General features: G+C 41.9%; 2 protein-coding genes across 2 annotated transcripts; one reads left to right on the top strand and one right to left on the bottom strand.

Moving 5' to 3' along the window:
* The first annotated feature begins 945 nt into the window (after positions 1-945).
* On the top strand, positions 946-11,324 carry asb2a.1 (ankyrin repeat and SOCS box containing 2a, tandem duplicate 1). The gene is made up of 8 exons (XM_088325021.1): positions 946-1,061; positions 1,261-1,430; positions 3,280-3,435; positions 3,505-3,750; positions 3,815-3,986; positions 5,995-6,577; positions 10,470-10,623; positions 10,691-11,324. The coding sequence occupies exons 1-8, from the start codon at positions 1,003-1,005 to the stop codon at positions 10,825-10,827; spliced, it is 1,677 nt and encodes a 558-aa protein (XP_088181147.1). The 5' UTR covers positions 946-1,002; the 3' UTR covers positions 10,828-11,324.
* Positions 11,325-13,882: 2,558 nt separating this feature from the next.
* Positions 13,883-15,972, bottom strand: LOC148346448 (cytochrome c oxidase subunit 8A, mitochondrial). Its single transcript, XM_088325560.1, has 2 exons — positions 15,846-15,972; positions 13,883-14,403 (listed from the first exon to the last, which is right to left on the bottom strand). Exons 1-2 carry the CDS (start codon positions 15,951-15,953, stop codon positions 14,290-14,292), a joined length of 222 nt encoding a protein of 73 aa, XP_088181686.1. The 5' UTR covers positions 15,954-15,972; the 3' UTR covers positions 13,883-14,289.
* Between the last annotated feature and the right edge of the window lie 4,422 nt (positions 15,973-20,394).

Raw genomic sequence — 20,394 nt, 5'->3', positions numbered from 1 at the left:
AAAGGTTGTACGGCCTACAAACGTCGTTTGTTCTTACAATTCTTTCACAAGATATCCATTTCTTTTTGTTTCCTGAGATATTTTGTTGCATAATATTAACATTTTGGGGGGCTTATTGAGTCGGTTGTAAGATACACAACTGTACTTAGTCACATTTTTTAGTGGAAGTACAATGTTGGCAACAAGATTCATTTGATACATTTTTTTCTACTTTTTTTAAAATTCCTTTTAAAAAAGTCTCATTGTGTTTATTTTTTCCTAGCTGTTACTTTTTTTCCTACGTTTCTTTCTTTTCTTTTTTTCTAAATTTTTCCTTCTTTTTTTCTCTTCCTTTTGTTTCTTTTTTTCTCAGCTTTTCACTACTTTTTCATTTGGGTATTTTTTTCTTTTTTGTTCTATTCCCCCCTTCCTTTAAGTCATTTTGTGCATAATTTTACATAACATTTGGTCATGTTGGGATTAAAGAAGCAAAAACAACCCGAAGAGCCGTTTAGGACCCAAAAGAGCCGGTTCCTTTTAGTGAGCCGAGCCGAAGAAGCCGGTTCCCCGACAAACTCTACTAACTTTACTCAACTTCGTTCTACTTCGACTCTTTTTAATAATTTTGAGCTCTCATTTTTGTGCGCTGGCTAGATTTTCTTGTGCGCTGAGAATGTTTGAGCAGTGCGCAATTGCGCACGCGTGCATCTTAGAGGAAACACTGCTTGTAAGTCAGGGCACCTCTACAGCTCCAATTAAGAAATGTATTTTTGGTCGGCTACATGCTGTCTCTCAATGACATCGTCAGAAAATTTGAATGAATTTGTTGATGTCTGTAAGTAAAAAAACAAATGCATGACCGCCTGATGGCAATTAGAAGATGGATTTAGCTTCTCTCGGTGTGCTTTGAACAGCTTACGTCACGAGTCCTCTGTGCCCTGATTGGCTCTCGTGTGGTGTGTGAGTTGCAGAGAAACTTTTGAGGGCACCATAAGCCGCTTCACCACAGGCGCTGGGAGGAAGATGTTGGCTTACCGCAAAAGGGATGGCACTTTGGTCCACGTCGTGCCAGAACTTCAGGAGTATGTTTGCTCCTGTACCAGACCCATAACCCAAGGCTGATCCGGCAACTCTGATTCATCCCTAACCTAATTTCAGGATTCTGCCTGCTCCTGAACCCTAACCCTAATCTTACCATGCACAAAGCTCTAATTTTAGCCACTATGTTAACTAACCTTGGGGTTATAAAGGGTCAAATGTGGTGTTTGCTTTATTGGTCAGGAAGGAGGAGCCTCTGCTCCAAGCGATTCGTGAAGGTGACGTGCGCCACCTGAAGGATCTGATAGCGTCTCCCGGAACCAACCTAATGCTGCCCAGCAAGCCTGGCTGGCTCGCCATCCATCAGGCGGTGTGGTACCGCCAGGAGGTGTGCCTCAAGGTCCTTCTATCGGGTAACGGACACTTTTGACACTGGATCTAAGCAGTGTTCCCTCTAAGCTGCGCGCGTTCGCAATTGATCTCTTTGATCTCCGCCAAAACGAACATCAAATGCGACAGAAACAAAATGAATATAAATCCAAACAGCTTGCCAACATCATTTTTGCCGTTCCATGTATACCGTTACTCCCCAAGTCTGCACAAAATGGAGTCATTTGATTCATATTTAGTTTCTTTTGTCTTTTATTGGCATATTTGGTATTGAAGTAATCCAAAAGTAATTGAAAGTAACCCAGTTAAAGTAACCCTACCCAACCCTGCATGCTAACCATCTGACATAAAGTCACCTTAGGAAGGGATTTACAATTAACCAAAGCCAACATATTACTCTTAGAAAATCAAATTTACCACTCTGATACTCTCGGCAGCAGACAAAAAACCATCTCAGGGGGACCGTTACGGATAAGACATATAAACATGCTGGCCAGCTATTATAAAATCATCTTAGGATAACCTTTACAAATACATCAGGTTATGTGCTAGCTGGATAATACAAAAAAGAATCTCGACCTTCACACACGTTAATAAAAGATAGCAGGCTAAATATAAATCAATTCAGGAGGACCTTTAAAAGTACACCATCTGACCTGCTACTAGCTAACATTTTTACCGTAAATTCCGGACTGTAGAGCGCACCTGATTATAAGCCGCACCCACCACATTTTAAGAGGAAAACCGATTTTGTACCCACCCAAGCCGCACCTGTATATAAGCCGCATGCGCCCACATTAAAAAAATGTAACACAAACACAATATTAACCCAGACCCGAATTTAAGTCCCGTGATTGTAACTGAACATCCTTCATTAAAGTACACAGTCCAAAAATCACAGCCGGCAAAATGAACGGAAAATGATACCGGTACTTAAGGTTTGATGCAGACCTGCAGAGTCTGGGTCCCGTTGAAAGTAATCCAAGGAAAAAAGTGTATATTTCCAAAGGTAAGGGTGGGAAAAACACATATCCACATACACTCACCTTTACCGGTCCCCACTTCCCGTCAGCCCGCGTTTGTTACGCCCCTTCTTTTTAATTTGCCTGTCCAAAACATATCAGAATAAGTGTCCAAAATAAATACAAATAAATACATTACAAAAATATACAGTTGCAAATACATATTATACATGGTTACACATATTTACAAAGAAAGACGGTACACCAAGAAAGTTTTCAAAGCTTTAATAATAATAATATAACTTTCATCCGGGCAGTTAATGGTAGCAACACGCTCGCAACACAGTAAACGAGTCTGTTAAAAAAACATACTGGACTTGTAAAATTCACGGTAAACCGTCCTAATCTTCCTCCTTAGAACTGAAGCCATCAAAGTCGTCTTCCTCAGTGTCGGAAAGAAACTTTGTCATATAGACGTCGTCCCACGCTCCCATTCACTCCTGATTCCGTGCCCTCCTCTCCGTCATGCAGCAGACCGGCTTTTCGGAACTGGTTGGTGATGGTGGATTTTTTTTATGCTGCCCCACGCTGTCAGGATCCACTGGCAGACTTGCGAAAAAGTTGCCTTTCGCATGCGGCCAGTTTTAGTGAAAGATTTCTCGCCGCTAGTCAAGCCAAGAAGTTGCAGTCTTCCTCGGCGCATATATTCCACCGGTCTAAATCTTACCTTTTGTACTCGAGCGCCGCTGGCGGCCGTTAAAAAAAAGACATAAATTGGCCGCAACACTGAATAAGCCGCAGGGTTGAACGTCTGGGAAAAAAGTAGCGGCTTATAGTCCGGAATTTACGGTATGTACCTTCTTTGTATTCGCGGTGTTGCTAACGGACTGGGGTCTGTGTGCGCATATAGCCCAGCCGGGGATGATCAACAAGCGCACTGACCACGCAGAGACGGCGCTTCTGCTAGCAGTCGATCGGGAGCATCTAGGATGCGCTCAACTGCTTTTGGAAAATGGTGCCGACCCCGACGCAGCAAACCGGGACCACGAGACTCCCCTGTTCAAAGGTATACCTTAAACCTCAAGTCCATTTCTAAGTTTGACGTTGATTTTTATTTAATGGTTTCACCCCGCAGCCTGCGAGAGGGACAACCCAGCGTTGGTGGCGCTTTTGCTCAATAACGGAGCGACGGTCAACATGAAATGCTTCCAGGGTTGGACGGCCCTGCATGAGGCCACATGCCGCAACAACGTGGAGATCTGCCAAATGCTCCTGAAGGCCGGCGGGAAACACAGCCCTTTGGATAATTATGGGAACATGCCATTGTTCACAGCGGCTCAGGGCGGGCAGGTCGCTTCATTACGCCTCCTGGTAAAACACGGTGAGTCCCTCAGATCCCAGAAGACCACCGCATCCCGCTTACCGTTTTGACGGTTTGACTCTAGGCGCAGACATAAACAGTCAAGCAGCCGACGGCGCCACTGCTCTTCACGAAGCCGCTAAAAACGGTCATGCTGATATTGTGGAGTTCCTCCTTTCTCAGAAAGCGGATGCCAACCTAATGGGAAAAGCTGGATTGCTGCCGCTTCACATCGCCGCCCGCAAGGGAAGTGAGAGGTAAGCATGCAGATAACACTATCCAAAGTAAGAAATCCTTCCACTTTTCCTGGGTCCAGTCACATAGGCAACAGTCTTACCATGGAAGTCCAGACCTCGGAGTTGCCAGTCACTTCATCCACCACATCTGATGATATTGTTGAAGGATGGTACAGTGGAACCTCGGTTCTCGAACATAATCCGTTCCGGAACCCTGTTCGAAAACCGATTTGTTCAATCACCGAAATCGTTTTTCCCATTAAAAGTAATGTAAATCGTTTTAATCCGTTCCAACACCCTGAATGTTTACCATGAACGTAAGCATGAAGCTAACCCAGGCTAATCGTACGTTCGCGTTAGCGTAATCTTCCGTACGAAAGATTACGCTAAAATGAACGTGTGAAAATAAAAAAAGGATAAAGAAAATAATTATGAATAGGATTTCTTACCTTTGTGGTGGACGGTGGGGAGAGAAAAATCATCAAAAGTTTTTCAACTTCTTCCAAAACTTGCGGCAGTTGCTTGCTTATAGCACTAACTTTCTTAGCCGCATCACTCGATTTCAAAGCCTTCTTATTCTTTACTATCGTACTGATAGTAGATTTAGCCATGCTGTATTCCCAAGACCGGAAACTTGTACACCTCTTTCATATTTAGCTATTATGTCTTTCTTAAAGGCAATAGTTGGACAACAACTTGTTTCTTTTTTCACCTGTAGCAACTTTGCTGCTTGCACTGACTTTCTTCGGAGGCATAATAAGGGGCTAAAACTCCCGTACGCCGCACAGCATCGCACCCTAGCGTATGCACTCACGCATTACCGGCGTTCGAACTCCAATTTTTTGACTGAACAGCGAAGCAAGAATTTCTCGAAATTTTTGGTCAAACACCGATTTGTCCGAACTGAGAGGCGTTCGAAAACCGAGGTTCCACTGTACTTTTCTTCCCTTGTCCTTCACGTGTTTGTCGGGGGGTGAGAATCTCAGTAAAATCAGAGGCTGGAGACGAACTTCTTCTAAAAAATGTCTTTATCAGTATAATATTCTGGACACTCTTGCGATATACAAAAAGCTACAATCTGACTAAGAAACACTGAAGCCATTCATGTGCAATTTTTGCCGGAAGTGCTCAGGGCAGAATCAAACTGCCACTGAAGTTCTGGGTTTTTTCTATCTTCGTTCAACCAACCTCTTCTTCAGTGCCTTAGTGCCGCTTTGGTCTTGCAGTCCGTTTGAAGTCCCTGTTTTTGAGGTGCCATTTTGAGTGCACCCAGCGTCGCTGAAGTCTTGCAGTCCATTTAACTACGTGTCACGAATTTTCTGTCATGTCGCATTCTTGCAGTTGGCATGGTTAGCAATTGTCTATACACTGTCAACTGTACATCTTGTACAGTTTTCACAGTTAGCATAAATCCTGTTGGTAAGGAGATATCCTGTCAGGAGTTTGCGCTGTTATTTCTAGACGCATTGCAATTTGCATAAAAATATCTGTAATAGTAAAAGTTCAATACAATTTTTAGGATCCCGAGGTGTTTTCAGGCTAGTCAAAGCACACTCTCTTCAGTGTACCCTGTGTCGTTCTGAGAGATATGCCCTAAACACCTCTCCTGGATGCATCAAGGAGACATCATAAGCAGATCCCTTGCAATTTGCATAAAAATATCTATTCAAGTATAAAGCTCGATACAATGTTCAGGATCTCAAGGTGTTCCCAGGCTAGTCGAACTCTTCGGTGTGTCCTAGGTCATGTCCGTAACACATCTCTAGAGAGGTGTCAAGGAGGCATCAGAACCAGGTTCCTGAGCTTTTTCATCTACCTTCTCTCAACAGCTGTCCAGGAAACAACAACCCTGCCACACTTTGGATTTAGGCAGTTGTGTCTTTACTTAACATGAAGCTTAAAGACATCAAATAAACTGAATTCATTAGTATTTTTTAGTTTCTAAACCTGGATTTGCCATCCCTTGTAGATAGAACCAATGCTGTAGTTTGAACACCACTCAGAAGAAGTTTCTTGTTCTCTGTCTCAGCATCGTGTCCATGTTGATCCCGGCAACCAGCAAGGCCAGAGTCCGCCGCACAGGTATCAGTCCACTCCATGTGGCTGCAGAGCACAACCGCGACGATGTCCTGGAGACCCTCATCGAGGCCGGCTTCGACGTCAACGCGCAGCTCTGTGAAGAGCGCTCCCGACTCTACGAAGACCGGCGCAGCACTCCCCTCTATTTTGCTGTGGCCAATTACAATGAGGACAATGTCCGCCTGTTGCTGGATGCCGGTGCTGATCCCAACTTGGACTTTTTTAGGCCACTGCTGCTGGCAGCAAGACAGGGCTGCATTGAGAACGTTACACAGTTGGTGAAACACGGCGCAGACATAAACGCCTGCCTGCCCACACATCCCACCACCTTCCCTGCAATCTTCATGTTCTCCATGAAGTACCTTCCCATGTTCAAGTACCTGCTAGACAACGGTGGTGACGCCCTGTCCTGCTTCAAGTGTCACTACGGCAATGGACCCCACCCGCCACTCCGGACGGGCAGGTCACACCCGGGGCATCTAGGGTTCACCGAAGAACAGCGGCCGGCTGAGGGCGTTACCACTGGAGTTCAGGTAAGGAAAATGGGGAAACCGTATTTAAGTACAACCTTGACTTGTAGAAATACATTGTCCCCTTTAAGTACGAGCTACTCTAGTTACAATAAATTTGAGTTACAAGATGTCTTTTGAGAAATAATCTTTTCTGACCCACGCAAGAAAATCCAAGTACCGTATTTTCCGCACTATAAGGCGCACCTAAAAGCCTTTATTTTTTTCAAAAACTGACCATGCGCCTTATAATACAGTGCGCCTTATATATGGATCAATATTAAGTCGCAAGGTCTCGCAACAAAGGCAAGCAGCCGTCGACTAGATTTTTCCTCGTAGTCGATGTGGTCCGCGGTGTATGCTGGGATACATATGCCAGCGTTTCATTTCCCAGCCAATGTGTCAATCATCATTTGAATCGATCACTATTGGCTAAAGTTATTCGGAGGTAAAGAGGGCAGATCCTTTTTATCATTTACAGGCTCGCATAGGCTAAAGGGGCGAAACAAAGCCTGCAATCGGCCGAAAAAGATGAATGTGAATAGCAAGTTTGGTTGTCTACGGCAGAGAGAAAACATGTTTTACTATTCTGTATTTGTAAATATTTTACTCTCCTGGATTTACTACACTCACGGATATAAGAGGACCATGGTTGCACATTATTATTGAACGTAACGACTTCGGTGAGCTACTCCGGCTATATATTTTTCCAGTATCTTGTTTCAGAGTGATCTCGATGTTTGTGTGATGGGTCTTTTTTTAAATTAAACTCAATTCCAAGTGTTTATTGTCATATGCACAGTAAAGTTGCGAGCGAAAAAGAAAATAGAAATTAAGGAATGGTTGGCATTTCTTGAATCCCAAGACTTTAACCTTCCGAATGATATTTGGAACGATGCATTTGAGTGACATCGTACAGACACTGTTTCCGTATATGTCTGAGACACGTATTTGCTTCTTTGCAAGCTTTGGGAATGTTGAGGGGGTAATAAGTTGGACTGAACTATCTGACTGTTTTGTCCACGTTGCCATTGTAGCGCCTTATAATCCGGTGCGCCTTATGTATGGAAGATATAGGACCGAAAACTATTTTTGGGGGGTGCGCCCTATAACCCGGTGCGCCCTATAGTGCGGAAAATACGGTAACCAGAACCTCCAGAGACTACCCTTAGAGGACTAAGTGATCGAAACTGCTGACTGCCAGCATCAGCTCGTCCCAATTAGCACATGCAGATCTGATTCCAAGATCTAGTAGTTGTTTTATTTATCGTATTGCCACATTGCTTACATATCAACAGTCTCTCGTGCACCCTCACTCCACCCTCAACCCGCTGTACCTCTGTTAGCAAGCAACTTCCCAATGGAGGGTGCTCATATTTTGTTAATGTAACCCACTTCAGAGTATGTACACCTCTAGGTTCTTCCAGGATCTTGGAGAAACAAATAACCAAATGACACAAAACATTTACAGAATATTGGGTCAAATTAAATGAAGAAAAATGAGGTGATCCTTTCAATAGTTTCTCTCAAAGGGGAAAAAAAATCCAGTTGGGGTAAGTCAGATTCAAGTCAAGGGAAGCCAGAAAGGAAAAATACTACCATGTGATCACTGGTGGGGAAGGGTGTTAGAGTTAGACGTTCAAATTGGGTGGCTCACCATCAATGTTGAGTTGTGAAGTCCAAAGATCAAAGGATGACTGGAACTCCCAAGTCTACCTCGTAAAAAACTGGAGCTGCACATCTTACAGGCGGGTTCAAAAAACACAGTTCTGAGTTCAAGTTTCATCCTAATACGATTATGTACAACAAAAGTATCTCTTTTTTCAAAGTAGAAAAAATAAAAACATGTTACAGAAATGAACAGTCAACACAAAGCCAGTCAAAATATAACAATGTTCTGGGAGTATAATATTGTTCCGGGAGTAGCTTTGTAACCTGAAAACTTCATAAGTTGAGACGCATTTTGAAAGTAAATGCGTTGATCCGTTCCAAACCCCGCAAAATTACTGTATGATATTTTTCTGATAAATCATATAAGAGCATCAGAACATGAAATATGTTAAAATTAGAGAACTGAAGAATAGATTCAAATTGAGAGGCAAATAATGTAAAATAACAGAGAATAATACAAAAAAATGATTTACCTTTTTGCTTTACGTTTTTTAAAAAACTCATCCACTGATGTCTGCTCTTGCCGGCTTTTGACAATCCTTCGGAAATGCGCTAGACAGACGTAGCGATAGCCTGAGTTGTCAACACTTTTTCCACAAATTCCAAAACTTTTTGGAATTGTGTTAAAATGTCTTTAATTTGGGCTGATTGCATGATGGCTGCGCCAGTCTTTCGTCCAAGGCGATAATATTCGCCAACATTTGAACTCAGGGTAAACAAGTTGGAATTTCCCCTTTCTCTAGCCTAATGCGTTCCTTATGCAAGCCCACTCCTCAACAATCCACAACAATAGCAGCATATACAGTGGCACCTCGGTTCTTCTCCTTGTCTCTGAACTGTGATGGTGACACGAAGAGCATGCTGGCATCACGCAATAGCCAGTTTGTTTACGTTCAGTAAACTCTCTGAGAGGCATATAGTAATGTGGAAACGGCCCGAGCGATTTGTCCCTCAGTATACTAATAAAACAAGGTGCAAGGAGTCCTGACGTCAGAGGGAGAGTTCGTTTATTGCAACAGGAATCTCAAAATCTCTCACCGTCTTCAGAGGCGGGTGGCTTTTTATATCCTTAATACAACATCAATGTTAGTTTTCGTCCTTCCCCTTGCACGTGTACACGCCACAGACCGATTGTTTTGTAATCTTCCACGAATTGTCTTTCGGGGTCAGTTTGACATGGCCTGCTCCCTGCCAAGAAATCTTGGCAGGATGAACGCCAGTCTTTCGTCCAAGGCGATAATATTCGCCAACATTTGAACTCAGGGTAAACAAGTTGGAATTTCCCCTTTCTCTAGCCTAATGCGTTCCTTATGCAAGCCGACTCCTCAACAATCCACAACAATAGCAGCATATGCAGTGGCACCTCGGTTCTCGACCATAATCCGTTCCAGAACCCTGTTTGAAAACCGATTTGTTCAATCACCGAAATCGTTTTTCCCATTAAAAGTAATGTAAAATCGTTTTAATCTGTTCCAACACCCTGATGTTTACCATGAACGTAAACACGAAGCTAACCCAGGCTAATCGTACGTTCGCGTTAGCGCAATCTTCCGTACGAAAGATTACGCTAACATGAACGTGTAAAAATAAAAAAAGATTATAAATAGGATTTTTTACCTTTGTGGTGGACGGTGGGGAGAGAAAAATCATCAAACACTTTTCAACCTCTTCCAAAACTTTCGTCAGTTGCCTGCTTATAGCGCTAACTTCCTTAGCCGCATCATTCGATTTCACAGCCTCCTTATTCTTATCCTTATTATTTAGCCATGCTGTATTCACTAGCAAGATCGGAAATTCGTACACCTCTTTCATATTTAGCTATTATGTCTTTCTTCAAGGCAATAGTTGGACGAACAACTTGTCTTTTTTCACCTGTCCTGCTTGCACCGACCTTCTTCGGAGGCACAATTAGGGGCTAAAACACCCGTACGCCTCTCAGCATCGCACCCTAGCGTACCGGCGTTCGAACTCCGATTTTTTGACCGAACAGCGAAGCAAGAATTTCTCTAAATTTTTGGTCGAACACCGATTTGCCCGAACTGAGAGGCGTTTGAAAACCGAGGTTTCACTGTACTGTACTGTATTTTCGACTTCGTATCCTGAAACACCTTTGTAACCAGAGGCAATGTTTTCCCGTACAGGTACTCCCTAACTTGAAACTTGCGTATGTAAAGCCATTGAGAGTAGAGGTACCACTGTATTTGAATACGGAGAATCAAACGGGGCTTTTGCGTTTTCCCACCAGTTCTGCGAAGTGATTTCAGCCCCCAGCATCAGCCGTTGGGCGGGGCCCATTATCGACGTGCTGTTGGACTACGTGGGTCACGTGACGATTTGTTCTAGACTGATGGAACACTTGGACAGCTACGAGGACTGGAGCGTCATCAAAGACAAAGCTGGTGAGCCACAACAAAAGAAGTTTTTTCTCGAAAACAGAAAAATGCGATTTTGCGATGTTGTGCGCAGCGATGCCGCGGTGTTTGCTGCAGCTATGCCGCGTCCGGATCGCGCAGCTAGTGAACCTGAGACACTTGGAGAAGTTACCGCTCCCCAGGAGTCTGATTCGCTTCCTGCAGCACCAGGAAGCTTGTGTGGACTTGTGACTCCTCGCTGAATATTAGCCTTCTGGATTCTACGTGGTTGAAGAATGCTGAGGTAGAATGGCAAACTTCAGAGGCATGCAGGCTAACAATTAGCATCTAGGTGGCGATGTTCACCAACAGGTACACTTAGATCGATACTGTAACCTCACTCACAGGCATGTTTTCTTTATCTTCTGCAAAGAACAGTCAAGATTACTGCTAAGAAGGTCAAAAAGAACTTTGTTTTTATACAGTAAAGTATCTACCGTATTTTCCGCACTATAAGGCGCACCTAAAAGCCTTTATTTTTTTCAAAAGCTGACCCTGCGCCTTATAATACAGTGCGCCTTATATATGGATCAATATTAAGTCGCAAGGTCTCGCAACAAAGGCAAGCAGCCGCCGACTAGATTTTTCCTCGTAGGCGATGTGGTCCGCGGTGTATGCTGGGATACATATGCCAGCGTTTCATTTCCCAGCCAATGTGTCAATCATCATTTGAATCGATCACTATTGGCTAAAGTTATTCGGAGGTAAAGAGGGCAGATCCTTTTTATCATTTACAGGCTCGCATAGGCTAAAGGGGCGAAACAAAGCCTGCAATCGGCCGAAAAAGATGAATGTGAATAGCAAGTTTGGTTGTCTACGGCAGAGAGAAAACATGTTTTACTATTCTGTATTTGTAAATATTTTACTCTCCTGGATTTACTACAATCACGGATATAAGAGGACGATGGTTGCACATTATTTTTGAACACAACGACTTCGGTGAGCTACTCCGGCTATATATTTTTCCAGTATCTTGTTTCAGAGTGATCTCGATGTTTGTGTGATGGGTCTTTTTTTAAATTAAACTCAATTCCAAGTGTTTATTGTCATATGCACAGTAAAGTTGCGAGCGAAAAAGAAAATAGAAATTAAGGAATGGTTGGCATTTCTTGAATCCCAAGACTTTAACCTTCCGAATGATATTTGGAACGATGCATTTGAGTGACATCGTACAGACACTGTTTCCGTACATGTCTGAGACACGTATTTGCTTCTTTGCAAGCTTTCGGAATGTTGAGGGGGTAATAAGTTGGACTGAACTATCTGACTGTTTTGTCCACGTTGCCATTGTAGCGCCTTATAATCCGGTGCGCCTTAAGTCGCAAAGTCTTGCAACTAATGCAGCAGCCGCCGACTAGATTTTCCCCCGAACGCAAAGTAGTCCGCGGTGTATGCTGGGATTTATATACCGGCGTTTCATTTCCTAACCAATGTGTCAATCATCATTTGAATCGATCACTATTGGCTTAAATTATTTGGAGGTAAAGGTGGCGGATCCTTTTTATCATTTACAGGCTCGCATAGGCTGCAATTGGCCGAAAAAGATGAGTGTGAATAGCAAGTTTGGTTGTCTACGGCATAGAGGAAACATGTTTTACCATTCTGTATTTGTAAATATTTTACTCTCCTGGATTGACTACACTCACGGTTGTAAGAAGACCATGGTTACGTATCATTATCGAAGGTGATGGCTGCAAGAGAACTTAAGTGAGCTATGCGGCTTTATATTTTCCCGGTATCTTGTTTTAGAACGATCTTGATGTTTCTGCGATGAGTCTATTTTTAAACTCAATTCAATTCAAAGTGTTTATTGTCATATGCACAGTAAAGAACCCCGTTTCCCTGCACAATAAAATTCTTACTTTGCTGTCCACACAAATGCCAGCAAAAAATAAAATGGAAACTAAGAAATGTTTGATGGGTGACATCGTACAGACACTGTTTCCGTACATGTCTGAGACACGTATTTGCTTCTTTGTAAGCTTTCGGAATGTTAAGGGGGTAATAAGTTTGACTGAACTATCTGACTGTTTTGTCCACGTTCCCATCGTAGCGCCTTATAATCTGGTGCGCCTTATGTATGGAAAATATAGGACCAAAAACTATTTTTTGGGGGTGCGCCTTATAACCCGGTGTGCCTTATAGTGCGGAAAATACGGTACCTGTTGTTTATCGCCCCCATGTGGCCAGGTGGTATATAAACTCTGAAAATACCTTAAGACAGTATTATCTAGCGCAGGGGTCTCCAACATGGTGCCCCCGCGGTCCTGAAAATATCTCACTGGGTCATTGTGATTTACTAGTAAATATGTCTATTCTTCCCTATTTCCAATAATTAACTCATCCCCTGCCAGCAAAGTTAACTACAAGTTGTGGTTAATGGAGGGCTGACGTCTTACTTAATCAATGGCACTGAATTCAAAATAAATCTCTGATGTCTGTCACCGTAATTGGTAGTTAATTAGATCAGGAAATTAGTTACTAACTAATTAGTATATTGGGAGAGTTAATTATAAGCTAACTAGTTCATTGTGGTGTTTAACTCATTTACTGCCACCTCAGTTAACTCATTGCTAGCTTAGTAGAAAGTATAAAATAGAGGATTGGTAATCTTAAAATGGATTATTGATGTCTGTAATTATCGTTGTAGTGAACCTGTAATAAGATAGTAATAACCAGGGTTGGGTAGGGTTACTTGATTACTTTCAATTACTTTTGGATTACTCCAATACCAAATATGCTAATAAAAGACAAAAGAAACTTGGGGAGTAACGGAATACATGGAACGGCAAAAATGTTGTTGGCAAGCTGTTTGGATTTATTTTCATTTGGTTTCCGTGGCATTTTATGTTCGTTTTGCCGGAGATCAAAGAGATCAAAGCCAGGAGAGAAAGCTTACCACGTGTTGTGAGTCGTCATTTGATTCATATTTAGTTTTCTTTTGTCTTTTATTAGCATATTTGGTATTGGAGTAATCCAAAAGTAATTGAAAGTAATCCAGTTAATGTAACCCTACCCAACCCTGGTAATAACATAGTAATAACATGATAAGTTGTTATTTTAGAAATGCATATCAAAATAGGTGCCCTTTGAGCTAATGAGTAACAAAAAGTAGCGCTCGGCTTCAAAAAGGTTGGAGACTCCTGACATAGAGACTGTAGACAGGCTTGCAGGCACATATTCTTTATCTTCTGCAAAGAACAGTCTATAATACTGCTGTGCTGAGAAGGTCAGAGATAAACTTAGTTTTTAGTGCAATACAGTTTTATAGTATCCATCGTATATTGCTCCTTGTGGGACAAAAACTCTTTATTCAACAATTTTGATACAGTGATTTTTAAAAATGAAGAATAGGTTATTGTTTGCTTTTTACAAAAAAATAAACATTGATGAGATCACAAACTGCAGTGTTTCTATTTGAATGATCATAATTCTTCCTCTCATTGCGTCACTCTGCAGGAGGTCCAACAAACAGGAATTGAAATCACAATAAACACATTCCTCCCCAAACAAAAACTTCCTACTTTGTGGAATTTAATCTTCCATTGGTGGCAGTCCCACCAAAAAACTGGTTTGGATTGTTTGTTTTTCTTTGAGCGGAGAAGAAAAAGAAAGAGGAATGGATTTTATTGCAGTTTTATGCTTAGGAGGCGCTCATCTGTCCATCTTTTGGCGGGCCCTCTGGCGATACTCGGGTAGGTGATGGACGATCCAGCCGGCCGGAGCCAACATTGCCACGGCGAAGACCGCCATGACGAAAAAACTTTGCTGTCAATCAGAAAAAGACCATAAAGAACCTGTTATTGTACACTGAGATCATTTCAGTGGGTTGGAGAAAATGTTAAAAATGGAGTGAGTCATTTGAGGTGTCTTTAAAAAGTCAAAAGTAGAATGTTTTTACTTGTAAGCAATGTTCCCTGTCATTTTCCAGGGGTCTGAGCGTTCACACAAAGTCGGTGAGCAACGCTTGAAACAACAGTGAGCAACCATAATCCCAAGTGTGGCAACTAGATCATGATCAAACATGTCCAAAACTTGACATCAAGTTACATTTTGCTGAGTTTCCAGCAATGCAAAATGATTTTTCACTTTTGAGTGAATTGACTCATGTACTATTGCAAAGGTTGTACGGCCTAAAAACGTCGTTTGTTCTTACAATTCTTTCACAAGATTTACGTTTCTTTTTATTTCCTGAGATATTTTGTCGCATAATATTAACATTTTTGGGGGCTTATTGAGTCGGTTGCACGATACACAACTGTATTTAATCACATTTTTAGTGGAAGTACAATGTTGGCAACAAGATTCACTTGATATAATTGGAAATTTTTTGAATGCAACACAAACTTTTTTATCGTTTTTCCCTGTTTTTTTTCTACTTTTTTTTAAAATTCCTTTAAAAAAAATCTCATTCTGTTTATTTTTTCCGAGCTGTTACTTTTTTCTTTTTGTTCTCTATTTACTTTTTTCTTACATTTCTTTCTTTTCTTTTTTTCTGGCTTTTTTCCAAATTTTTCCTTCTTTTTTTTCTATTCCTTTTGTTTCCTTTTTTTCTCAGCTTTTCACTACTTTTTCATTTTGGTATTTTTTTCTTTTTTGTTCTATTCCCCCCTTCCTTTAAGTCATTTTGTGCATAATTTTACTTAATATTTGGTCATGTTGGGATTAAAGAAGCAAAAACAACCCAAAGAGCCGTTTAGGACCCGAAAGAGCCGGTTCCTTTTAGTTAGCCGAGCCGAAGAAGCCGGTTCTCGACATATTCTACTAACTTTACTCAACTTCGTTCGACTTCAAAATACCGCATTTAGGACACAACGTCAGGGGAACCCGTGTATTTTTACCTTCACTCACTGTAACTTTGACTTAAGTCGCTTCTTAATAAGTAATTTTGAGCCTTTATTTTTGTGCGCTGGCTAGATTTTCTTGTGCACCGAGAATGTGCGAGCAGTGCACAATTGCGCACGCGCGCAGCTTAGAGGGAACACTGCTAGTAAGTATGTTTTAACACCAGTGATAGGTCATTGGGGTTTTCTAGTCAATTTTTTCTTTTAACCTGGTAATAACATAGTAATAACATAGTAATAACACGATAAATTGTTATTTTACAAATGCATATCAAACAGGGTGCCCTTGGCTTGAAAAGGGTTGGAGACCCTTGATTTAAAGCAAATGAAAGCAACATCAAGGACCACAATTTCCACGAGTCTTACCCCGGCTCCGATGCGCTGCCTGGGGGGTTTGCTGTAGATGGAGGCCATGCCGACCTTGGACAAGACCCCCTTGGGACCGCTGAGGAAACCCGCCGCCACCTTCTTCATGGCTGTCCTGCTGCAAGTTATGAACACTCTCAAATGTTGTGGTCTTTTTCATACGCAGCAGCGGTGGTCCGGAAATGGGGGGTGGGGGCAACAAAGTCAACAGAACAGCTAATTGCATTTTGTCCACAGATGAAAAGACCTGATGCGATGGAAACGTGTCTGAAGGAAAACATGATGCTGTCAACAGCACCCGTATTGAAAACCAAGCTGCAGCATCCATATTCAGTGGCTTTACTACAACAACCCCAAAATCTGGAAAAGTCCTGAAGGCAAAATGCATTTAAAAGGATTATAAAAGAGAGTTTTTTTCCAATTAGGCACTGAATGTGCAGTGTTCCTCCCCACAATGATATTCCATGCACTTGGGGACTCAAAAAATATAGTTTCAAAGTTGACTACCGTAAATTCCAGACTGGAAGCTGCTACTTTTTCCCCAAACGTTCAACCCAGCAGCTTTTTCAGTGATGCGGCTAATTTATGTTATTTTTCTAACGGCCGCCAGCAGCGCTCGAGTACAAAAGGTAAGATTTAGACCGGTGGAATATATGCGCAGAGGAAGACTGCAACTTCTTGGCTCGTGCATACAGTGGAACCTCGGTTCTCGACCATAATCCGTTCCAGAACCCTGTTCGAAAACTGATTTGTTCGATCACCGAAATCATTTTCCCATTAAAAATAATGTAAATCATTTTAATCCGTTCCAACACCCTGAATGTTTACCATGAATGTTTAACATAAAGCTAACCCAGGCTAATCGTACGTCCGCATAATCGTAATCTTCCGTATGAAAGATTACGCCATCATGAATGTGTAAAAATAAAAAAAGGGCTAAAACACTTCGTACACCTATATTAAAAGCGAACGCAAAACGAAGCACGTTATATTATTATTATTAAAGCTTTGAAAACTTTCTTGGTGAGGTAAAATTTAAACTCTTATGGTGAAATAGGTCCCCAGGGAAGCCTCACTATCAATCAGTAGCAACAAATAAGATAAATCTATAAATCTAAATCCGTCAATGGCAGTTAAAAAGGCGAGTTTCATATTACAACAATCCATCACTAAACTATTTCTCATGTAATTGGCCGAGCAAGAAAGAAGAATGTCGGAAGGAACAATCAGTAAAGAGCGTAATAATAGAGGGAAGGAGGTATGACATACAAATGGGTGTTAGATTAGGACTCTCAGAAGATATAAACTGACCCAGTAGGTTGCTGTGACTTGTCCTTGCTTTGTCGTATTCTTATCTAAAACAGGGGTGTCAAACTCATTTGAACTCGGGGGCCACACGATAGAACAAACATTCTGTCGGGGGCCGGACTAGTAGATTAAAGAGAAAGAAAAATAAATAAGAGAAAGAGGGAGGGAAAAAGAGAGAGGGCGGGAGAAAGAAAGATAAACAAAGAGAGGGAGAGAGCGTGAGAAACAAAAGATAAAAAGTCGTGAGAGAAGGGGAAAAGAAAGGGAGAGTAAGAAAGAAATCCAAAGAGAAATAGAAAGACAGAAGGAGAGAAAAGAGAAAAGAAAGCGCAAAGTGTATGAAGAGAGAAAGAGAAAAGAGAGAAAAGGAAGAGTAAAAGAGACACAGAGAGTGAAAGAGACAGAGACAGAGTGGGAGAAAAGGGGTGGAAAAGAGAGAGAGAGAGAGAGAGAGAGAGAGAAAGAAATACAAGTACAGTGTCTTTGCTCGAGGCACCTGGTAACATCAATTTGACATATTTTAACCTGCAGCTTGTTTTTCTCTTGCGCTTCTCTGAGTGTTGTCTCGCGTTGTCTGTCTTCAATCCCTCAGCGGGCCTGATCTGGCCCGCGGGCCGCCTGTTTGACACCTGTGATCTATAAGCACTGTTGCACAGATTATCCAGTATGAACCAGTTACTACCATTGAGTCTCACATAGGCCCCCAAACCACCCACCCACCAACCTGCATGGGTGGGCGGCCAAGACAGTATAAGACTAGGCTTTATCTTCGACAAGACAGACGTCTTACGCGCCATGCCGAAGAAGGCACCTCAGCTGTGTATTTAATCTTTCTGGCATCTAGTAAATTGTTAAAAGAGAATATGCAGTCCCCATGTTTTTATTCCTAATATAGCGGACGTTTAAGATAAAAGAACCAGGCGGAAGTTCAGGCCAACCTTTCAGGGGTAAGACAAGGAAGGAGCTGGTCGGAGTAGGAGTAACGGACATCACTAAAGGATTGTTGGACATGAGTAATAGGTCTCAATTGAAGGATTTTTTAATTTTATTTGCCGTAAATTCCGGACTATAGAGCGCACCTGATTATAAGCCGCACCCACCACATTTCGGGAGGAAAACCGATTTTGTACATACACAAGCCGCACCTGTATATTAGCACCTGTATATGAGCCGCATGCGCCCACATTGAAAAAACGCAACACAAACACGAAATTAACCCATATCCGATACAGTCCAAAAACCAAAACCGGCAAACAGAACGGAAAATGATACCGGTACTTAAGATTTATAGCAGACCTGCAGAGTCCAGGTGCCCGTTGAAAGTAATCCAAGGAAAAAAGTATATTTCCAAAGGTAAGGGTGGGAAAAATATATATCCACTATTGTCGGCCGCGTTCACAAACACGTCTCACCTTTACTCCACTTCCCGTCAGCCCGCGTTTTCCCCGCCCCTTCTTTCTCATTTGCTCGTACAAAACATATCAGAATAAGTTTCTAAAATAAATACATTACAAAAATATACGGTTGCAAATACATATTATACATGGTTACACATATTTACAAAGAAAGACGGTACACCGAGAGAGTTTTCAAAGCTTTAATGATAACATTATAACTTTCATCCCAAACCGTGCCTGTGAAGTGTAGCAACACGCTACTAGCAACACGCTCTCAACACAGTAAATAGCTCTGTTAAAAAAACATACCGTGCTTGAAATAAGCACAGTAAACCGTTCTTAACTTCCTCCTTGTAACCGACGTCATCAAAGTCGTCTTCCTTTAATATGGGAAAGAGACTTTGTCAACTTGAAGGATGCGTCATGTGCCTTTTTTGTTGCAATTAGCATGATGAGGATATGTCTACGCTAATTTAATTTGTGCACAAGCTAAGAAGTTGCAGTCTAAATCTTACCTTTTGTACTCGAGCGCCGCTGGCGGCCGTTAGAAAAATGACATAAATTGGCCGAAACGCTGAATAAGCCGCAGGGTTGAAAGTTTGGGAAAAAATAGCGGCTTATAGTCCGGAATTTTGTCGAATGCAGTGGGGATTTTTCACAGAAGGCTGAAGGCCACGCCGTTCGAAGTGTAGAGTGTTTTGGCTGGGGAATTTTGATAGCGGGGCGCTGACGAGGGAATTAGGCCTTGTTTTGATAAACGCTTGGCATTGCTATGAGCTGATAAGCTTTCTTGCTGCGAGCCCTCTAGACGTGGCGGCGTCTTCTGGCGAGGAGGAGGTGGTGACTGGGTGGAAGCCACACGAGGAGTCGACCAGGGGAGGGGTTCCTGGCACACCCAGGGGAGGAGTCAGCCCGCCCAAGGGGGAGGGGCCGATGCCCCGATGTGTCAAAAGGACGGAACACGGAAGAGACAGCAGAGACAGACGGGAGCAAGGCTCGACGAAAACTAATTTGACTAATTCGACAATAATTCGGCAAAATTCGATGGAATTCACTTAAGAAATAAATTAAGAAAATAAATCTGCCCCCGTGTGAAAAAGCCTGTCTCTTGTCAATATGTTTCCCAAAAATCAAGAAAAAAGCACGCATTGTTAGGAGAATAAAGTTTGTGTTTGGTTAATGGAGTCAGATAACTAATTCGAACAATTTAGTAAACGCTACATTTGTAAATATAGTTTTTTCCCTAACATAATGCACCAAAAAGATGGATGTCAAGCTTGAAAAAAAAATACTGACTTCACTTTCTTAGCTTGCTAATACTATCACTAACTGTATTGTTTGGGGTAAAGGTGTGCGCCAAATCAAGACTTCTTGGTCTCATTATCGCCCCCTGCCATGAGGCAAAAGAATTGTCTGCTTCACTCTGCATGAGCTCGGCACAGTAATACGTTACATACTAACTGTATTAATTCTATTCGTCATACTGTATGTGAAAAGTCTGCAATTTTTAAAAAGAAAGTCCGAAAATCCTGAGGATAAATGAGAACTTGAACATTGAATAAATATAACTACCGTAAATTCCGGACTACAAGCCGCTACTTTTTTCCCTAACTTTCAACCCTGCGGCTTATTCAGTGATGCGGCCAATTTATGTCATTTTTCTAACGGCCGCCAGCGGCGCTCGAGTGTTGCTACCATTAACTACCCTGTCAAAGCTATATTATTATTATTAAAGCTTTGAAAACTCTCTCGGTGTACCGTCTTTCTTTGTAAATATGTGTAACCATGTATAATATGTATTTGCAACTGTATATTTTTGTAATGTATTTATTTGTATTTATTTT

This window comes from Urocampus carinirostris, chromosome 20 (assembly GCF_059441175.1).
Source record: "Urocampus carinirostris isolate Australia breed hairy pipefish chromosome 20, RoL_Ucar_1.0, whole genome shotgun sequence".
NCBI classification, from domain to species: Eukaryota; Metazoa; Chordata; class Actinopteri; order Syngnathiformes; family Syngnathidae; genus Urocampus; species Urocampus carinirostris.
Note: the sequence above shows the minus strand (reverse complement) of the source record. Positions and strands in the feature narration are given on the sequence as shown.